The sequence below is a fragment of the Xenopus laevis genome, chromosome 7S (assembly GCF_017654675.1).
Source record: "Xenopus laevis strain J_2021 chromosome 7S, Xenopus_laevis_v10.1, whole genome shotgun sequence".
In the NCBI taxonomy this organism is placed as follows: domain Eukaryota; kingdom Metazoa; phylum Chordata; class Amphibia; order Anura; family Pipidae; genus Xenopus; species Xenopus laevis.
The window spans coordinates 82,971,795-82,995,286 of NC_054384.1; the positions used below are offsets into that span (position 1 = coordinate 82,971,795).

At 40.3% G+C, this 23,492-nt stretch overlaps 1 protein-coding gene across 1 annotated transcript in view; it reads right to left on the bottom strand.

Annotated features, from left to right (window-relative positions):
- The window catches only part of kazn.S (kazrin, periplakin interacting protein S homeolog), a gene marked incomplete at its 5' end in the record, with an annotated part of 147,512 nt that overhangs the window by 23,000 nt on the left and 101,020 nt on the right, over nt 1–23,492 (bottom strand). The window contains 2 exon segments of the mRNA NM_001091167.1: nt 3,562–3,645; nt 7,070–7,240. Coding sequence (NP_001084636.2) covers nt 3,562–3,645; nt 7,070–7,240 — 255 coding nt within the window.

A 23,492-nucleotide genomic window follows, 5' to 3' on the forward strand; every position in this document is an offset into this window, starting at 1 on the left:
AGGAGCACTTCGCCGGTAAGGATCTACTGCGCATGCGCCAAAAGTCACAACGTTTTCGTGACTTTTGGCGCATGCGCAGTAGATCCGTACCGGCGAAGTGCTCCTACTGCGCATGCGCCAAAAACGCTGGTCAATGCAGGAAGAAGATCGTGTGGAAGAAGATGGCGTCTGTGAACTCCGTGGACTGGACCTGCGCAGAGGGGTAAGTAACAAGTTAGGGGCATTTGCCCAGCGGGACAGGTAGGCCAGGGGGGAGGAGGGAGGGGGAGCAACACAGGGGAGGGTTTTTGCGCCCAGGGGGTTTCCTTCTCCTTTAAGCAGACTAGAGGCCATAAAAATCATTTGGAGAGCCACATCCAACTAGCAGCCCTCCAGTTGGACAGGCTTTTTAAAGATGCCATTAGGATGTCCAACTAGAATCTCACAGTGTGGACACCCACCTACAGACTGCCAAAAACTCACCTTGAGGGTGGAGGGAGAACATATATGGCTGCTAAATGAAAGCATTTATATAGCAACCAGTCATTCTGCTGAACTACAATTTCCATCATACACTATTGGACTGAGAGAAAAGGTAAGGAATTTTGAAAATGTATAAATAGCATATCCGTAAGCAGATTCCAAATATAAAGATAAAAAGGGAAGCTTTATAGGAAAGTACTGTTAATACTGTATGAAGTTCCTTCATTAGAAGTAGAGGATTTTTAGCAGCTGCCAGTCATAATGACTGACTGCAAGCACTCACTGACATCTGCTGTGAATCATTTGCAGACTGTTATGCTGTTAGTGTGGCTCCAGCTGGGTAACATCATGGACGCTTTATATGAAAGTACAGCAGCGCCCTCCTCTCAACCTGATCAGGAGAGTGGGAGAGAAAAGGAAGCTGTGGGGAGAAAAATGAATGCAGTAGACAGGAGGAAGACTAATTAATCTCCATGCGCAGATCAACATTTTAGAATGAGTTCCTTTGCCATCCGCAGGAGAGAAATTACAGCTGTTGAAGTAGAGCTCAGTGAAAGTGCTTATTGACTGTGTGGGCAAGTGGTGGGAGAAAGGTAAATGACAAGTGACAAAGTCATTACTGCTACCTGCAATACAGGGCTGCTCATTCACTCACACAACAGTCAATAGAGGCTTATGTATCTGCTTATCAATAAGAATTCACAGCAGCACGACTACCTCTTCATTATTATTATATGTACAACAAAGCTATTTAGTAATCTAGATTATAGGGACAGATGAGCCCTGGAGGTTCTTGGCTTGCTGGAAGTCTGATCTTGAAGGCAGAGTTAAACAGAAAGTACACCATATAAAGCAATAGTATCACATTTTTTCTCACATGCAATTTTTCTTTATGTTTTTAAAGTTATTGCATTTATAGATTGTAACTAAAAACATTTTGTGAGATAATTATTTATGTTCTGTCCCTAGAGGGATCAACTAGTTGACATCAACAGGAGAGCAAAAAATATCTTGCGAAAATTACACTGCTGCCAAGGCTCCAGCCTGTTTAGCATTCTTATTACTGTAACACAAAGGCTTACATTCTATTGCAAAAGATTGGCTTTGCTGCATTGTTAACAAAGCTAGGGAGAACTTTCATTTGTGACATGGCTAAAATAAAGGGTGACACTTTATTCTCCTTGTTTCTGCATAAAGTGATATGGCTGGATATACAAGAGAAAGCTTGAAGTTTGTGCACTCATAAGAGTGCATGGCTACAGAGCGAGGGGTTACTGCTTAAAGGGATTGTCATGAAGTTTTATTTCTAAATTACAATGTTTACACTGCAAATAAATAATTCACTCTACAAAATAAAATTTCATTCCTGAACCAGCAAGTGTATTTTTTATTAAGGTGTAATATTGTTGTGTAGGCAGCCATCGCAGGTCATTTTGCCTGGTCATGTGCTTTCAGAAAGAGCCAACACTAGGACGGAAATGCTTTCTGGCAGGTTGTTGTTTATCCTACTCAATTTAACTGAATGTGTTGCAGTGGGACCTGGATTTTACTATTGAGTGCTGTTCTTAGATCTACCAGGCAGCTGTTATCTTGTTAGGCAGGTTACCTTCCCACTGTTCTGTTGTTAGGCTGCTGGGGGGGAAAGGGAAGGGGGTGATATCACACCAGCTTGCAGTAGAGCAGTAAAGAGTGACTGAAGTTTATCAGAGCCCAAGTCACGTGACTGGGGGCAGCTGGGAAACTGACAATATGTCTGTCTATCCCCATGTCAGATTTCAAAATTGAATATAAAAAAATCTGGTTCCTCTTTTGAGAAATGGATTTCAGTGCAGAATTCTGCTGGAGCAGCAGTATTAACTGATGCGTTTTGAACAAAACATTTTTCCCATGACAGTATCCCTTTACGGAAACACCCCACCCCTGGGGTAGGAGGTTTTTAAAAACCAGAATAACAGATTTTTAAAGTATGTGTATTTTATATTAGAAAAAAGACAAGACTGAAGACATCCATACAATGGCTAACCAGGTACCCTCTTGCCCATTGCTGGATTGAAAGAGAGTGTATAAGGGGCCACATATAGTATTGCTGCCTTCATATTGTTCCAATCGTTCCAACTTGAAGTGAAGTCACATCTGTTGATGCACCAATAACTGGCCATCATGGCAGATTACATTTTCTAACCTGCCTGTTTCTGGATCTGTACATGGCAGCGCACCTTCCACTTACCAGTAATTCTATGAAACAGGTATGTGCATGGCCAGCTTTACACCACACCTTTAGACTAGAGCTAAAACATGTAGATTAAATATACAGTAGCAGAAGGCTTCTCTGAAGCTTTGATAAGCAAGAAACCCTATGCATATTGTACTATCTGGACAATTCATAAATCACCGGTATGCAGTATCAATAATATCTTTTGCATTGGAAACTTATGGTTTTAGATTTAAAATCCGAAGAACCCCAGAGAAAATGAAATTCCTGCGTGCAGTTTGCAGTAAAGGTAGCAGAAGCCAGTATTTCTGTACATGCTGTCAGACCTTAAGACGTTACATAGAAGACTGAAGTGAAACAACTTGGTGACAACATCTCAACACTTACTGTATTTCCATGTCTCAAACATGTACAGAAAAAAAATGACACAGGACTGCCCTATCCTGGACACCAGAACAGAGAAGACAGGAGTGAAAAGAGATCATATCTTAGAGTAGCCAAGCTGGGAACATGCATTGGTGCCAACGTTACACTGATCCTAGAAACATGGAGGTTAACTTGTAAAATACATTTGAGATCTTTTTGTGTTTAGTGTATGTTATTGTAATGTTCTAATATTACAAATCCGGAGACAATAGATCCCACATAATCTTGTTACAAGAAGACTTCTATTTGTTGGCAGCAATGCATGTGCCCATCTTATTCTAATTACAATGTACTTAGTGACAGGTAATCGCCAGTGGGTTAAGAATCATGTGAATTTCCTCCAGGGAGAAGTGCATGTTAGTATACGAGCAGTGTGTCCCCATTATACAGGTTAACAAAAAGAAAGGAAGCAATTATTAGGGAAAAACAAGATGGTTTCCCCCAAAGAGCGTCAGTCTTACCGCTATCCCTCTTGAAAAGTGCTCCTTCTCATAGAGGTGATCAAAAACACGATATTCCCTTCTCTGGACAAAGCACTTTGTTATCTGGAGAAACAGGTCACAACCATGACAATGGAACCAGAGTATCCAAGTTGGATCATTGAGTAGTAATAGTTACATAGACAAGCTTACAAGAGCAGAAACATTCATGTGAGTCACATTAAAGGGTTTCATTGATTATAGCTGCAGTCCGATGGGTTAAGAAAATACTAGCAAAAATGTAAGACACTTTGAGGCAAGAAATCATGAGCAAAATCTGTAAACACTTTTAAGTAAGAATTAATAAAATGAATAGCAAAAATAATCTACCCAACATAATAAGGGTGAACCGTATGTAAGAATACGCACAAGGGTGTTACATAACTGGGGTCTTAACGGTGATCATCAAATGTAGATTGAATCAGCAATTCAAGGGCCCAAGACCCGATATATCCCCCAAAGCTTGGGCTGTGCACAGCTTTTTATATCATAGTGAAAATCCACCGACAGAAGTACTGGGAATGTTTGTTTACCACCCATCCACTGTTTTGGGCAGTGACTGCCATAAGCAATAAGGATAAATTCTGGTATTTTGTGGACACAACTTCTTTTGTGAAATCCCCATGCTGCCAGACTAATAGAAAGGTAAGAATAATGTGCAATTACAGATACATATTTACACGATGATGATAATGGTGATAGGATCATTCACTGAAGAAACCCAGCCTGTAGTAACCATGCACACAATAAAAGAAAAGCATATATTCTATTTTCCCAGGGTAATTTACTGTGACAAACACTGGGACATGTCTGGAAGCTAAAGGGCCATTCTCTCAAGGTTTAAATACGTCTAAACATATACTTTAGCTGAAGGCTAATAGTACGAAATCATGCTGAGCAATCTAAAACCTGATTTTTTTCTTTTCAAACCTTTTCTAAACATTTTTCTCTTCTGTTGGAAAGCCTAACGTGTGTGGGTTAATTCTAATGGATAGAAAAACATTTAAATGCTTAAAAAAAAAAAAAAAAAAAAAGTCCAATAAACTTGAAATCCTGGATTCCCAGCCAACATCTGAGTTCAGAAGTTCAAAAAGCTTTCCTTAAAGTTTGCCTGGTGTAGCTTTAACAAGGCCAGAAACAGATAAAAAAAAGTTTATTTTAATACCTTGTCATGAGTCATTAAACATAACTTTACTAGCAATAATGTGCAACTGACCAGTGGAGGAATATGAATTAGAAAAGCAAGATTGTTTCTGAACTGGAAGCCTGTCTAAAGAAGGGGAAACATTTAGAAAGATATACAGCCTAGAGCTCACAAAAGTCCGGTTAAATTTCAACTCCCTGCACCCCTTGACAGGTTTTTGCTGTAAGTGCAATATGAGAGATGTAGTTAAGCGTTTTACCAGACAGCGATTGTTAAACCTACCTATGGCTTGCAGGTACAGCTCAAGTGGCTTTAACAGCTATAGTGCAATAAAAAAATCTACAGCATACAGGACTAAATAAATGTTACTCCTACTTTAAATATATTAATTTCTAAAAAAAACCCATCATATTTAAGACATAGTTGTAAACACCTGAATCAAATGAAATTCGTATGGCTATGTCACATGGTGTGTACTAATTATAACTTTTAGTATGATGTAGACAATTCATATTCTTAAGCAATGTGTGATTGGTCTTCATTTTTTTAATTCGTTTTTTCCAGTTTCTTAGCTTTTTGTTTAGCAGCTATCCAATTTGGTATTTCAATAGCTATCTGTTTGCTAAGGTTTTATTTAACCTAGCAACCACACAATGGTTTGGACGGCAGACAGGGATATGAATAGGGGAGGGCCTGCATAGAAATATAAGAAGTAATAAACAGTAACAATAAAATTGGATCCACACAGAGCAAAATGTGACCCCTACTTGAAAGCTGGAAACAGCCAAAAGTGAAATGCAAATAATTTAAAAAAAAATTAAAAACCACACGCAAAGTTGCTAGGAATGGAACATTCTATAACATACTAAAAGTTAATCTAAAGGTGAACTACCTGTTATTAAACAATAATTGCTGTGGCTTGCCATGCAATGCAACTTTTTAGGGTGATATATTTGCTCATGCATGGAAACCCAAACCCCTAAACAAAAAGAAAAACAGAAAACCCAAAAAGTAACCAGGCCAGAAGTTTTTTCACATATACAAATGGAAAGTGTGATAAGTAGCACTTCCCTATTTAGTTTGAATAGAAGAACAGACTTGTATGGACACTTTCTAGAAACTTATAGCAAGTAATTGCATAAATTGGCCAAACCAGATTCCATACAGTATTTCATGGTTACTTGCTTATCTACTAAATAGCTTTTTATAAAGAGGTTTTGGTAAATGGAGAATGTAACAGTTCAAAGGCAAAGAAAAAATGCAGAGAGACTTGGGCACAATGTTCCCTCTAATTCCTTCTTGTGTGAAAAAAATTATTATTTTGTGCCACATTTTAAACTTGTGGGTAGTTTTTAAAAACGGTGTGCTCAGGCCAGATTTAATACAAAATGTTGTGTTTTCACGCACACCTTAGAGGGAACATTGCCTGGGCATGTTTTCTTCCATCAAATGCATGCAATATATACACTGCGAGCTAGCACCTTGGCATCAGTCACCTTCAAATATTTTGACTGCCATTTTGGCACTTTTTGGCAAGGTTTGTGGGCTCTCCTAGAGGTGAGGTTGGGATTCCAATGCATACTCTTATGTATTTGGGTTACAGGGGAGCACAGAAACCAAAGAAAAGGGAACCTTTGGGACTAGAATTGGAAATAATTTTCTTATAACTCTAATAGAAATAGCAGTTGGGGGAAGAAAGGCAAGAAAAAAAAACAGCTTTCTCCAAAATAACTATATAGGATGACCAAAAAGGTTGAAGAAGCTGCAAAAAATGTATTTTAAACCAATTTAAATATATAAAAACCAAGCAAGTGCTATAGAAGTGTGTACAGTCAAGTGGTTAACCTTTTACAAGCATCCTGTTTTCCTGTGACTTTCTGGTCATGATATCATGTTGCGGGCTACTTTTAGCTGCAATACCGCATTGTAACCAGTAAGAGGTACACATGGTTCACCCAGCTTTTCAGAGACCAGAAGTCAGCCAGTTGCTGACACCTTCCACTAAAATTTATAAGGAGGCTAAACTAGTCAAGCTCACCTGCAAAATATACATCTGGAAAAGATATTGCTGCCCCTTTAATAGGAAGGAAAAGGCATTTCCTACTTTTCAGGAAAAAAAAGCAAGGGATCACCATGACTTTGTATGGGTAATAGTTCCCACTAAGTGATTGTGTGTATCCCGTTATTTGATATTGTGTGTGCCTTTGCAGAATCACTTCCACAGCTAAAAGTGCAAATCGATGTAGTTATTTTGTAGAATGAGGTGGCATTATTCATTCCGTCTAACCCTGCCAGATCCTTCAAACTGCTTTGGGGGTTGAAAGTTAATACATTTTTATTCCTTACCATTGCAAGCTCAGCTTCAAGCTCCTTAATCCTGTTGTCCTTTAAATCCAGCTGTGACCGCAAAGAACTTGCATGGTCCGTTGCTTCCTTGGCCTGGCGCCGCAGCTCCCACTTTTCTCTCTCTAAAACATCTTTTTCTTTTGCTAAAGCCTTTACTGCATCTTCACTCTCCTGCAAGAAGGACAGGTGATTAGAGATTGAGGAATGACTGCTAATGACAACAGAACATGAATGGACAATGAGGAGGCAAAAAGGTCAGAGACAATATCCTAACAGAAGTGGGAGGATTTTTAGAGGGGAAATAATTCCTCATTTACACAGTGACTGACAGGAATAGGTCACAAAACACAATCTGCTATTCCTCCAGGCCTAGACCATTCAGTATACCCAGGCTGGGATTCTTAAAATATCATCCAATCAAGTATTTTCATAGTTTCCTAAGGAAGAAACACAAAGGCAATAGCGCAGCTACAAGTTTGTATTCAACATTTTACATACAGACAAAAATTATAAAGTGGCTGCACAATTACAAATTATTTTCAGATGGTAGCAAATTGAATCACCTTCTTTATACAAACTATGATGTGTTTCATAGCAGCAGCAGAACTACCGGTGTAAAGGAGTAAAAACTTAGCCTTCTATAACCCAACTGGATGGATGTGTGCAGGATACATTGAGTTATTATTATTTCATGGGCTCATTGTGAACCTCCTAAATGTCCATGCCGACTCCCTAGATGCTTGTGTCTCATCTTTGTTGAGCCAAACTTTGAGCTGGGTTACAGGCTTCAATTTTCATTTCACCTATTTAACCCAAGTATCATAACCATGGCAGGACATGTAGACTGAGGATGCCCTTCATTTGTTTAGGAGCATGTAGAAATCGCAGTGTAAAATCAGTACTCTTACAGTTTCTGTTCTGACATTCTCGGATGTCCTAGTTTAAAAAAGCAACGACCAATGTTACAATTTGCTAAGGATTCATGAATATCTGATTGTAACACTGTTTTCTGCGTGCAGTGCACATGATCTCATTACTTCCAGTGGAACTTGTATTTACAGCAGAAGGAAAGTCTGTTAGCACTTGGGGGTGTCAAATGTTAGGCACCCCTAAGTGATTCTATTGACTTACCTGAAACCCTGGGCTGGTGCTCCTATCAGCAGAAAACCATCCCGGCCCGGCCCGGGGTTGTTCTAGTGAGCACCACGGAACGATCCTCTTCCAGCTTCTTCTTCCTTCAAATTTCCCAGGGCAGACGTATGCGCAGTAGAACTAAAGAGCCGACTTTTTAGTTAAAAGTCCGGCTTTCCGTTCTACTGCGCATGCGCAACCACACGAAAAAAGAGGAAGCAGGAAAAAGATCTCTCGTGGTGCTCACTGGTATAACCCCAGTTCGGTGCATTTTTCTGCCCATAGGAGCACTGGCCCGGGGTTTCAGGTAAGTCAATACAATCACTTTGGGGTGCCTAACATTTGGCACCCCCAAGTGCTAACAGACTTTCCTTTAAACACGAGTTCCACTGGAAGTAATGAGATCATGTGCACTGCACGCAGAAAACGCAGTGTTACAATCAGATGTTCATGAATCCTTAGCAAATTGTAACATTGGTCGTTGCTTTTTTAAACTAGGACATCTGAGAATGTCAGAACAGAAACTGTACGAGTACTGATTTTACACTGCGATTTCTACATGCTCCTAAATAAATGAAGGGCATCCTCAGTCTATTCATAGATGCAGTTGCATGTCTGTCTCATACAGAATGTGTATAAACACACCGCAAGTGACCCTCTGAACTCAACCTCACCAGTATTATACAGAATTGCTCTCCTTGTCCTGTGTTGTCATTCTGCTTAAAGGAGAACTAAAGCTGAAGGAAAACTATACCCACAAAATGAATACAGATAGATGCAACAGATAGTTTAAATCGTGGCATATTTAAGAATCTTAGCAAACTGGAATATATATTTAAGCAAATATTGCCCTTTTACATCTCTTGCCTTGAACCACCATTTCGTGACTCTATCTGTGCTGCCTCAGAGATCACCTGACCAGAAATACTACAACTCTAACTGTAACAGGAAGAAGTGTTGAAGCAAAAAGACACAACTCTGTTAATTGGCTATACAGCCGCTGGTTATATAAACTAAAGTTTTGTTTCTGAAGCAAACAACACAGTGAAGCACAGTACATTATATTTTCATTACCTTAATACACTTTTAATTTTTACTTTCCCACCATTTAGGCCATGCACCAGAGCAGCTGTACAAGGGAGAATGCCATTTAGAAAACTAAGCAGACAAATAGAAATGTAATTTTGCATTTGTTGTTTTCTAAATTGTACATAATACTTTACAAGCAACGTGTTACTAAACATTACTAAGTGGTGTAGAAACATATGTCTAGCTTTAATATGAATACAATTATGGTTAAACCCATATGGTGAAAATTAGGCTGCTAAAATAGCTAAGAAACATATCAGAACAAACGTGTTGTATCCGTTACTGAACAGCACTCAGAGCTGCCTTATTCCTATGATTTATCAGCAAGCAATGCAGGTAGACTATGAATTAAACCAGCTGGCAGGGCACAATGCTTTCACACTCCCTGACTGCAGTCATCTAAATACTTGGGCTCTCACACTACTCTGTCCTCACCTCAGCTACTAGCCAATTAGAGGCAATATTTATATATAAATACACAGTATATACGTACATATACACATGCAGCAACGATGCATTATTTGGCAAAAATCAGCAAGGTTTGTTGAGGAGGAGAGAAAGGCTTGTGATATGTCATGAGAACAATTGAGTGCAGCTGTGCCTGTGGGGATACTTTATGGCCTCATTCAATTTCAGCAACTACAGTATCAGCAAGCTCACGGGTATCCTGCATTATAGCACCACTCTGCTTGCTTTCATTAAATGTCAGAAAGAAAAGGGAATGGACTTTTTGCAATACGCAATGTGATTTTTAGCAAAAAGGTTTTGGTTAGCAGTTAAGACACTTTCCATTGTTTCTGTATGTATTGATTCAGAAGAGAGGCTGACCGGATACATAACTGATTTAACCAGAGAGAGACAGTCACAATAGAAACTATTGAACTTAGGGTTGCCACCTGTCTGGTTTGGACCCGGTTTTTTGAAGGGCTGATTAGGAAAAACGGGCCAATCCCCACGTCATAGCTCCGCCCCTGATGTCATGACCCACACCCCCATGTCACAGTTCTGCCCCCTATCTGTAGTTCCACGGGACAGAAGGTGGCATCCCTAATTGAACTGCATATGGAATTGAACTGCATATGGAACACACCAATGTTTTTCTGTCCTTCAAGTACATCCTAATGCAATGAAATGGAACAGGAGGTTTCCAAAGGATAATCATGTAACTAGGCCCTGACTTACAAATGCCCCTAGGCTGTCTCTGCTCATATTCCCGTCCTCCCCCCTTCTGCTTCCCCCTCCGTATCTCCCACCCCTTCCCCTCCGCATCTCCCTCCCCTTCCCCCTCAGCATCGATGTCTCTCTCCCCTTCTCCTCCCCATCCGCCTCCCCTACTGCTTCCCAGTCAGATTCTGCTTCCCCCTCCGCACCCGCGGCTCTCTTCCCTCCCCGTCTCCCTCCCCTTCTGCTTCCCCCCGCTTCTCTCTCCCCTTCCCCTTCCCTTCTGCTTCCCCCTCTGCGCATCTCTCTCCCCTCCCCGTCCACTTTTGTGTTCCCATATATGCGCATATCTTGAATATGCGTAAATGCACATCTGACTTCAATGTGGCTGGGAGGCATGCCGCCCCTGAATTTCTGCCTCCCTAGGCCCGGGCCTTTGTGGCCTTGCCACAAATCCGGGTCTGCATCTAACTCACCATGTACTGGAAGAGGCCCAGGTGCACCACCCGGAGCCTGCACCTAGGGGAGCGGATCAAACCTTGCTGGTGTAGAGCAGGCACTCAACGAGCAATCTTCCAGACGTATAAAATCCAAAAATAGTTTATTTAGGTACACATAGAGGTACACATGACTACCTCTATGTGTACCTAAATAAACCATTTTTGCATTGTATATGTCTGTTTGCTTATTGAGTGCCTAATCCTAATGGTCTGTACAAGATCCAGTGAATGGCAGGCCATCCCATGGCTGGCAGAAGCAAGTGTAGCAGTGGGTGTCTACTGAACAGAATCCTAAAGCAGCCTGTTGCATGAAGAAATCAAAGCAAACTGTAAGATGATACAGCTCTATGAGGATGTTTCAATGTGTAGTTGCATTGTCTGAGAGAGTGGTTTGTCTCTCTGCTTCCCCTTCTTGCTGTGCATATCTGGTTTCATCCGGTGTACCACTGATATTCTTTTACCTTTCTGAACACATGAGATGTCTATAATAATAGATGTGACAAAGCACATCAGACCTAGTACAGGAAAAATAAAGCACATCAACCAGCAAAAGGGCTTTACAAGAATCAGAATAAAAAGGTGCTCCTATGCAGACTGGGTGTCCCTCTCTCATATATGAGCTTCAAATTCCAACCTGAAGGGGTCGATGCACCATTCCTGGAGTGACAGGAATGAAAATGGGGGTTGGGGTGATGAAGGGCATTTGTAGAGCAGATCTACAAACTATAGTGTAGGAATAAGGAGACATTTAGGTCTCTATTTATATATTGCATAAAACAGCTTAGATTTAAAACACTGCTTCATGTATATAATCCATTTTCATAATAATATACTTTTTTAGAAGTATGTACCATTGGGTAATCGTAAATAGAAATTGGCATTTTAAAAAAAGGGCTGCCCCCTGGGATCGTATGATTCACGGTGCACACAATCAACAATGTTAGATCACATGAGCCAATTAACAGAGTTTTGTCTTTTGCTTCCACACTTCTTCCTGTTACAGTTAGAGTTGTAGTATTTCTGGTCAGGTGATCTCTGAGGCAGCACACAGACCATCAGAAATGGTGGCTCAAGGCAAGAGATGTAAAATGGCAATATTTGCTTTAATATATATATATTCAAGTTTGGGAAGATTTACTATGCCATTTAATATGATATAATCTATCTGCTGCTTAAGTATTCATTTTGGGGGTATAGTTTTCCTTTAACAGGTCAAGTTTAAATTACACCCATGCTAAAGTACAAGCCAGGCAGTTAGTGATTATTTTTATTATTATTATTATTATTATTAAGTTCAGAACCTTCATAATGAAACAAAAAATGGAAATAAGGCAGCAAGGATCTTGCTTAGTGCCTATCTAATCAACAAAAAATCTTTTGTAGTGGGCATCCATGCCTTGGTCAGGCATTGTTAAGCAGCAGAGCAAACATATAAGAAAAGCATATTTGTTAAGACCACATATAAAAGGTTATTTAATAAGGCCCCCAATTGATGGAAGATGATCCTGGAAGCATGCAAATCATTGTACAAACATTTAACTTGGGCTCTCCCCCCAACATATTTAGCAAGGAACAATTTATCTACAGCTCTAGGATAGGCTATGGTACCAGAAGTCTCACCTTTCTGGCACCTAATCCTAATTTCATTTAGTTAGAAGATTTGTAGAACAACGTTCCTGTATTATTGATATTGGTGCAGCACTGTCCATGTCCCAGAAAACGTCCAACCATTCATGGTTTTTCAGTACATTCTCCATTTTTATTCTTGACTAAGATCCTTCACTAGAGTTAATCAATACACTGAACAAGACATCTGGGGAATAGGCCCTTAAAAGACAATCAATTTAGAAATAACTCAAAACAGGGAGTTGTGGCCTTGCCTGACCCATTTAAAAAGGATATAGTTCCTGATCTGGGGGAAGTGCAAGATCTTTCAGCACTGGGGGAAGGACATTACTGAATTTAGGAATGGAATAGACATTGCAAAGTTGCTTCTGCCTCTTAGCCCAAGAGATAGGCCAGTTGCCTGCCTATAATATTATGTAGAGAGAGATTTATATTTTATCCAGAATTTAAAAAAAAGTTAGTTAATAATTGGTTAGAAAGTAACGGAGGGGCATTAATCTGACATAACCAATGAATACGCTGGCATAGTTGTAGTGGTGGTATTATTTGGAGAGGATGGGAAAGGGCTGTACTGTACAAGGAAAACATACCTCCCAACTGTCCCGTTTTTAAGGGACACTCCTGATTTTGACAGCTCAGCTAACTTAATTGGCCTTTGGCAGAGAGCCCAGAATATGTGGCAGGTGCACTTAGATATATTTGTAACAATTTAAGTTAAGCTCTCTTGGGGAAACTGTGACTTGCAACTCTAAGAGCAATTCAACTTCATTAGCAAAACTGTATTAACACATAAAAACTTTAATAACCTGCCAAATTTTATAAAATTAACATGGTTATTAGGGGGTGCGGCCACAAAAATGGGCATGGTCACAAAATCTTCTTTCAATACTTTTCGTCCAAAATGTTGGGAGGTATGGGAAAGTCTGTAGTTATAAATGTACTGTTCATTATTACATGATAGGGTGGATGGAGATGAAGCTATATTTTTAATTTTTCTACCAATAAATTTATCTTTTAACTGAATATCTCTGGTCTTGTGGATCCGTTTGAGTGCCGGTCATCCCTGCTTCTTTATCTTCTGCATTATTGAATGATATACCAGGGCCAAGTTAATGGAATGTAGCGCAAAAGTGAAAGTATCTCGTACTTCTTTGAACTGGAGACCGTACGCAAGCCATCTGCTGATTTTATTTCTAGATTTGCATTCCACATTCCAGTGCTTGACCTCAACAATCCAGTCACAAGGCATTGGTGGTCCCACGTGGGAACAAGGCTGAGAACGCTGCAAAGCAATGATACTGTATTTACTGAGAAAGCTAAAGGAACTGTATATGTCCATGAAGAACCCATTGCAAAGCTTCCCTGCTGCAATTATTTCTTGGTGTGGGCAGTTGCAATCTTCTGATTTCAGTAAGCACAGGCAGAAATAATTGGCATTGTCGGTTTGTGCTGAACGGAGATTGCTTCTGCTTACTTCCAAGTGGTTCATTAATCATGACACTGTACCTATTTCTCAAAACAAAAGATCCACCGTAGAGATGATCAGACTACCCAGCATTATTGCAGCAAATTCTATCACAAGAGGCACAAGGGAATTTAATGCCAACTGCTTAATAGCAAAAAGCGTAATGCTTATAGAAGTGAAAAACTTAAAGTATTTGCTTCTACTGCAATTTTTATTTGCTGAATAACAGCAGCTCTGAACTTCATGATAAAGTTCTGTGCTTTTCCGTTGATCCCTGTTATGCAGCATGGGGCAGTCTTGAGTGAATGTTGGACTGCACCTCCCAGTTTCCCAAAAAAAATGTGTGCTGGTATTCAATACTCATCTGAGTGACCGCTGTAACGCATAACTGGTGCAATTCATAAGGGCAGAGACACACAAACTGCCTCCCGCCGGCTAGAATGTAAATCGCCGGTGGGATGGAAATCGGTGCAATTCTTTTCCGAAGTAGACCAAAGTTGACTAGAAGAGGCGATTTATCGCCGGGCGACTAAATCTCCCAGAAACTGAGCGTGTGTCTCTGCCCTAAAGGATACTATTATACTGCTTTAAGCATTTATTACTCATCTTCTATTCAGGCCCTCTCCTATTCATATTCCAGTCTCTTATTCAAATGAATTCATGGTTGCTTGGGTAATTTGGAACCTAGCCTGCTGCTGAAATTGTAAACTAGGGCACTGTTGCATAAAAAAACCCTAAATAACACAAATAATAAAATATGAAAACCAATGGCAAATTGTCTCAGAAAAATCCCTTCTACAAAATTAACTCAATGGTGAACAATCCCTTTAAATCTCAGCAGCTCTTTCTGTGGGCTAGCAGACTGTTAGTCTGACGATTAATTAAATGAACCCAATTAAACACTGCTCTGCATATTGCTCACTCTGTTCCCAGGGGATTTCGGCTGTTATTGACAGCTAAAAGAAGCAGGGATGAAGCAAATCTATTATTATTTTGGGATCTGTTTCCCTTGAGCCTGGCACAGATCTCTCAAGTCTCTCTCTTAAATCTGAATAAATGTTGCTTGACGGTTCTTAAAACCCAGGCGGCATTTGTTCTTATGCCCCAAACAGCGTGGTAACAAATCCACATTGATGTAAGCTAGTTTTTTACTATAACAAAACAGCAACTGTGACACTGCTATTTCTGACTGCTGGTTTTACATAAAACCTGGAATCCAGTGCTTGTTTCTTGGTCCAATATACTCTATCGACTGACAAAAACACACGCGCACAGATGAGCAGGAAGGGGTAAGCAAGGATAATACCTAAACTAAAGCTGGCCATAGACTCAAAGATCCGCTCGTTTGGCGACATTGCCAAACGAGCGGATCTTTCCCCGATATGCCACTAACGGCTTGGCTATATCGGCGGTAATTCGAACGTTCGGCCAAACGATCGAATTACGATATGCCAAGGGGCTCCGACGGGTTGGTAGGTTAAAAATCAAACCTTCCTGATCGATATCGTGGCCAGATATCGATCGGGAAGACCCGTCGGAAGCCCCCATACACGGGCAGATAAGCTGTCAAATTGGTCCAAACGACCGATATCGGCAGCTTTATCTGCCCGTCTATGGCCACCTTAATATGTGATTGCTTTTCAGGTTCACTATCCGTAGCGACGGACTACATTAAAAATGTCCAGTAGCCACTTGGGCCATAAATGTGAACATATGGCAAACTGTAAAATATTTAGGTTTCACAGACATACATTTGCAAGTAATTGCACATTTAGCAAGTCATTATTAGAGGATAGAAGAACTGCCATAGCTCTTTAAATGAAGTGTCTGATTAAAAAAAAAATAGCACTTCGGAAATAATCAGATTTGTGAACTTCATCAACTTTTCAACATTCGCCATCAAGAGAAAACGATCGTGTTAAGTGCTCTTCTATCACATAAATTAATTTTCCTCCCTTAAGGCAAACGTCTCCAGGCGGCTGGTCTGGGGCCTGAATTCATTTAAACATTTTTTTCAAACGAACGCAACAGCAAGTTAATTTGCTCTATTTAATAAGGGGAATGCAATATACAAACACCCAACCCACAGTGCCTACTGGAAGAGATTTAAGCAAATTATAGTCATTTGTTGTCACTATTCTCTGAACTAAAGACATTAACATGGAAATCTTAATACTCCCCCCACCCCGTATTCAGAGACAATTTGCAATCGGTTTTCATTCGTAGTTTTGAGTTAGCTTTTTTCAGTAGCTGTTCAGTTTGCACTTTCAGCAATCTGGTTGCTAGGGTCCAAGTTACCCTAGCAACCATGAACTGATTTGAATAAGAGACTGGAATATGGATAGTAGAGGGCCTGAGGGCCTACTTTTATTACTCATAACATTTGTTTTTTTAATGGGAGTCAGTGACCCCCATTTGAAAGCTGGCAAGAAGTAGGAAAATAATTAAACTATAAAAAAAAAATGAAGGCCAGTTGAAAAGTTGCTTAAAATTGGTCATTCTAAAACATAATAAAAGTTAACTGAAAGGTGAACCATCCCTTTAAAATAGGCATTTGTCCTAATTGTGATTTGTGGTACAGATATAGGATCTGTCATCCAGAAACCTCCATAAACTCCATTACAACCAAATAATCCAAATTTTCAAAAATATTCCCTTTTTTCTCTGTAATAATAAAACAGAACCTTGTACATGATTCAAACTAAGACACAGTTAATCCGTATTGGAAGCAAAACCATTTTTTCGGGTTTATTTAATGTTTACATGATTTTCTAGTAGACTTTAGGTATGAAGATGCAAATTACAGAAAGATCCGCTATCTGGAAAACCCCAGGTCTCGAGCATTCTGGATAACAGGTCCCATACCTGTATTAAAAATACTCATTAAATAATGGGTACAGTGGCGGAACTACCAGGGGAGCAGGGGGTGCGAGCAAGCCAGGGCCCCCCGGCAGCCCGAGCGCCACTGAAAATGCGGGCGGTACGGAGGGGGGGGGGGCCCGGCTGCGTCACGCACCAGGGCCCGCACCCCTCTAGTTACACTGCTGAATGGGCAATGACAAACTTGGGGCTCAACCATAGACATCTGTAGGAAAGCAACAGAAACAGTTCTAGGCTGGGTTTCCGTAGGAAAAGAGCAGTGCAGTGACAAACACTTATAAAGCCGCAGCTCTGACATGAGCCTTAATTATATGAAAGCTTTAATATGTAGTGTAGAGCAAAATAAAGAATAGCTTTTTCAAATTTTATTCAGAAATAAAGATTAAACAGGGCAGTACTTTGGCATTGGTAGTATGGGAAGATAATATCTGCCAGACTCTCTGAAGCGTAACATTTCTTTCCCCGATTGTTTTTAACTAATACTTTCTGGCTAAAGGTGCTGTAGCATATAATTTGTCCCCAGGAGAATATGACTGGTAATGTTCATTCCCTACGGATACATTCTTCAGTGTTTACTTATTCTGTGCTGGTTACCATTATCAGACATCTCATTTTAAATGGATAAGCAGCACAAAGCCCGTTAGGCTGAACAGTTAGTAAATTATATTAAGTAAAAGCTTTTGACTATTAAGAAAACAAGAAAATAGAAGCAATAGTTACCAGCAGGCATGCAAAAAACATATTTACATTTTCCATATAATTCAGTATATATGAAAAACACAATTAACACAAATAATCCTCTTGCACTTCAAAACAAATTTGCAAAGACCAAAAAGGTAAAACAAGTATAAATGTGGCTAAACAGGGATATTAAGATACTATGCATGAAAAGCTGAATAGCCATGTGAATTTTGAATCACTTTACAATCCAGCCATTGGAAGAATAAAGGTTTATAACACCTGTAGTCATTTAAATTTAAGATGCACCAAATCCATACATTCAGGCCCGGATTTGTGGAAAGGCCACCTAGGCCCAGGCCTAGGGTGGCAGGATTTTAGGGGGCGGCATGCTACGCAACCACACCCGCATTGGTTCAGAAACACTGGGAATGCGCAGGAGATACAGACGTTTTTTAAACTTCCAGTGCGCCAATCCCCAATTCTCCAAAATTTCTGCAAATAAAGAGGAGGGTACAGGGGCGACAAATGACAGCAGGCCTAGGGGCGCCCGCTATGTAAATCCGCCCCTGCATACATTTTTGGATCCAGAATAAAATCGAATAATCCACAAATACTGAAGGTCCAGGCAAACACAAACAATTTGGCGGACTCTGAATCTTGCAAGAGGCGCTTTGCTGAAACCCAAACCAAAACCAAATCTTGCATTTGGTGCATCCTTTGATTAAACAAAAATAAGATGTAAAGAAAATAAGTGAACACATAATGGCAGCAACTTGTAATGGACTGTCACACTACGGATGTGGATGGGGGGTGGAGTGAAAAAGGCCTTTTTTTTTACCACAAGAAAAATCTTTGCATCTATGGGGAGCTTTACACTCATATTTGAACTACACTTGCAACCAAAATGATATACAGCAGATGAAACAACACATCTTTCTGTTTTTCAGGAAGAGATTATTATTATTATTGTATCACCTATGTTCGTAAATGTTCCGTTTCATCCTTTCCTTGTATCCATTGTGAAGTCCTATCCACCTGTTGGGCAATGTCTACACAGTGAAAATTAACAGGGGTAACAGATGCAAAGTTTGCTCCAGTTCTAATAACAGACAGCAGAGCAGAAAAGGTTACCTGCTGTATGGTTGCTATGTATCATGAGAACTGGAGCAGGTGTTGCTCTACTATCATACCTCCCAACATTTTGGAAGTAAAAAGAGGGACAAAAATTTTTTTTCCCGCACGTAGCGCAGCATTTTTTTGACCTCACCCCTTTCGGTGGCCACACCCCCTAATTTTTACAAAATTTGGCAGGTTATGAAAGTTTGAAAATATTTCTCCTTATCTACACTGTGTTTTTGAGTCTCAAAATTGTTACAAAGTATCTTATTTGCACCTGTTAGCTGTTCTGGCCTCTCTGCTAAAAGCCAATTAAGTGAGAAACTTTGTTTCTTTTTCTGGCTGTTCAGTGCAGAGAAAAGAGGGACTTTCCAGTACAAATGAGGGACTGCGGGTTGAGCTGTCAAAAGAGGGACTGTCCCTCCGAAAAAGGGACAGTTGGGAGGTATGTACTATTACATTTCCTCCAACTAACAGTATACAGACTGCCTGATAGGAGCGGAATAATATCTGTCAAAATCACTTGAGTGTTCCAGCTGAACGAGTAACTGTTAAAATGTTCAGATCTAGCCAAAAGTGTATCTCACTTTCGATGTTGGTTTTGCTCATTTCTTGCCCCCATTAGCTACCACAGTCACTGGCAGCTAAAACCAGGGCCACCTCTCCATCTCCTTTCTACGTAAGATTCTTTCTAGAGATGCAAAAATCTTGTCCGAATTCCAAACTGAACCCTGGATTTGTTGTGTCCCTAATCCTTTCATTTTAAAAGGCCCTAATTGGTACAAAAATGTTCTGATGGTGACAGGCACTGTTAGTAACCAAAAAAAAAGAAAGCCTGACAACTAAAGATTGGTACCCATTGTTGGTACCCATTAGCATGCCCACCATCAGAAACGTATTCAGCACTCTATAATGTACAAGGGATCACAGGTCCAGTGTGAATTACACAAATAATTGCTTTTAAATGAGAACAACACCCTTGTAAAAACTGCAAGAGCACAGTGGGGTCAGAAATGGATCCTGGAAGCCACATGCTAAATGAGCCAATAACAGGCATGGTGTCACCGTGTGTCTTCTGATTCTTTTGAAATCCAGCCCCCCAGTATTGACCCCCGGAATTCTGAATTCCCTCCTGTCCATGGAGCTGCCCTCCCTTAGGGCTATGGTACACACAATTTATTTTCCAAACACATCTGGTTTTCTGGGGGAACCTATTGTTTGAGGCTATTCTGTTCCATAGGATCTTACTTGCACCAGTAGCAGAGGAAAAGAGTTGCCAAATAACCGGCACTATATAATCAATAGAATTAGTATACAGAGTACAGGGGCCCTTATTTAAAATGGATAGCAGAACTGGAAGAGTACTGCAGCCAAATAATAAATAGGAACTTCTAGGCTCCAGAATTTATGAGTATACGTGGAATATAGATTAAGGGACCCCTAGAAAAGGGTAACAAGTGTCACAGCACATGTGGGCCTCTATAATATATGCAGACTGAGCCTAGGAGCCTTATAATATAGCATAGGAGTTTATGAGGTCCCACTTAGAGCAGAAGCACCCTATGGTTTATCAGGGATCTGTCTACAGCTGATGTATTACCAAATTACCCAATTAATCCCCCTTATGTCCATCTGGTAATAACCTGAGCAACTGCCCCCTTAATTCCCCCCTACTGTTTGTGGTAGCAACCCATTTAATTACCCCATTAATCCCCCTCCTACTGTCTATGGTACCAATCTTAACAACGACCACTTTAACCCCCCAGCTTCTGTCTGTGGTACCAACCCAAACAATTAGCCAAACAGCTACACCATTAACTCCCCTCCTCCTGGCTGACTACTGGGCTGTCATCAGAAATCACGGGCCCCATACAAAAAATGATGAAAGCCCCACCCCAAAAGTGCTGTAACTCCCTCATCTCTTCAGGGGCCCCACAGTATACAATTTCAATTTGGTGTTGTTAGGCCCTTCATTAACAATCACACTAAATGTTTTCTTTACAGAAATTGTGTTCCACTCATTCTTCTGAGGACAGAGCTGCCGACCCAGTCCTCCTCAGCCCACACAGGCCTGTCTCCCTAAACAGATGCAAGCACAGAAATATGCAGCGTCTGGCACAAGTGGGGGTGCGGAGAGTATTAGGAGTGGTGCAAGGTTGGGTGCCAGGAGATGGGCCCTTGAGTCTCAGTCCCAGTGGGCCCTAATACACCAGTCCAACTCTATCTGAGTAACGTGGCACATGAGCTTACAATTTTAATAATGTGTGGCGGGCTGTTTGCAGTTTTTATTTTTGGGGATCCTACTTTTAACCCAATAGCTGCCACAGGGGTCTCCATTGTAAATAGTTATGCACGGTTTCTACATGTTCCAGGGAAGAAAAACATGGTGATAAAAGTACCCACACTGTAAGAGCTTTTTCTTCTAAAAAAAGACAATGAAAGGACTCATTTTTATTTACAAATCAGAAAAAAGGGAACAATTAGGAGGAAAAAAAAAATGGGGGGGGGAAGGAACTTTTTGTTTGCTATGGGCCTAACTCTGACGTGTGCAGCCGTTTCCTGCCAGTTATTTTGAGTTTCTTTCATGTGAAAACTAGACCAATATTTTTCACAATTTAGGGACAAGTTACAGTCTAATTAGGAGAATATAATGAGTGAAATATGGAAGGTTTTTCCACAACGGCATTGGATGGTCCCAATGTTTTATATGACAGCTAAACCCTCATTTTGCCTAATTTACTGACCAAAATGGGCTGATTTAGAAGACTGGGTAAAACTGACCAAAAGAATTTTGCCATTTTATTCACGTTTCCCAGTGGCATTAGAGAGTGTGTTTGTTATTTGGCAGACAAACGTCAGATGAGTCCCAATTACAGGACAGAACAGGGGCTAGTTTAGGAGAAAAGAAACTGGGTGAAATTGAACAAAAGTCATCTTTTGCTATTCCTGTGATCTGGTCTGAACCCCGTCAGTTCCGCAGCAGCAAGTTTCTTTGCCACGTTTCCGTGTTTCACAAATAAACTTATTTCGGGTTCCAATCCAGAGGTTTTATTTCCCCATATTTTAAAGCACAAAATGTGGGCTAATTTAGGGGATCATAATAGAAACAAAAGCAACTATTAGATTTAGGCTTTTTATAAAATCTTTTTTTGTGCAGCCAAGCTCTAGATTTTTCATAATAATTTAATAACAAAACAATGGCTAGTTTCAGTAAAGATAATCTGAGTTTCATCAAAAGTAATTTTGAGTATTTAGGTTTTTTGCATGTGGAAACTAGTACAGGTATGGGACCTGTTATCCAGAATGCTTGGGACCTGGGGTTTTCCAGATAACGGATCTTTCCGTAATTTGGGTCTTCTTAAGTCTACTAGAAATTCATTTAAACATTTAATAACCCCAATAGGCTGGTTTTGCTTCCAATAAGGATTAATTGTATCTTAGTTGGGATCGAGTACAAACTATTGTTTTATTATTACAGAGAAAAAGGAAATCATTTTTAAAAATTTGGATTATTTGGATAAAATGGAGTCTATGGGAGACAGCCTTTCCTTAATTCGGAGCTTTCTGGATATCGGGTTTCCGGATAAGGGATCCTATACCTGTACCATATTTTTAATAATTTAGGGACAAAAAAGGCTAAATTTACAAAATATAATGGGTGAAATATTCCAACAGCAATCGTTCAGTTTTTAGGGTTTTTTTTCCCTTTCTTTTATTTCTACAATGGCATTGAAGGGTCCCAAGGGACACAGTTGGCAAAGTATATCTCTATGGGGCTTCTGTTCCTACATTTAGTGCTTTATATTCAACACTTTCTATTCAACACGGACAACTTTATTTGCTTTGAGGGGAACATTATCACACATACACATATATATTGTGGGAATTCACTCAGAAGGTAGTCTCAACAATACCTGCCAGGGCTGCCATCAGAAATCACGGGGCCCCGTACAGCAAAATTTTCTGGGCCCCCGGTCCCCGCCCACCCCAAGGCCCACCACAGATCCCGCCCACACCACAGTAAAATGTCCACAAAGACACAACTGCTTAAAATGGTAAACCCCCCACTCACAAAAAAAAGCCATTGGTGGTCAGGGCCCCCTTATAATTTAAAAAACAAAAAAAATTGGCGACAGGGGTCCCACATAAAAGTTTTTTAAAAAAACATTAGTGGTCAGGGCCCCCCATAAGTTAAAAAAAAAACTACTGGCACCAGGGGCCCCATAAATGTTTTTTAAAAAAGCATTGGTGGTCAGCCCCCCCCCGATAAGTATAAAAAAAAACTATTGGCACCAGGGGCCCCATAAATGTTTTTTAAAAAAGCATTGGTGGTCAGGCCCCCCTATAAGTTAAAAAAAAAACTATTTGCACCAGGGGCCCCATAAATGTTTTATAAAAAAGCATTGGTGGTCAGGACCCCCCATAAGTTAAAAAAAAAAACTATTGGCACCAGGGGCCCCGTAAATGTTTTTCTAAAAAAACATTGGTGGTCAGGGCCCCCCCATAAGTTAAAAAAAAACTATCAGTGCCAGGGCCCCCCTACAAAAAAAATCATTGTATAAGTGGGCATTGCACACACTGTATATAACAGGATCCAGGTTTCTACTGATACCAGCACTAGGCAAACTCTGTACACAGGGTCTGTGGTAGTTAAATATATGACACTACAAAGAGTCATAGTTAGGCAAATATTAAGCACAACATACACATAACTGCTTTGTCTCCCTCATGTTCTGTTTCTCTGCAAGCTCCAGGATGCTGCCACTCAACTCTC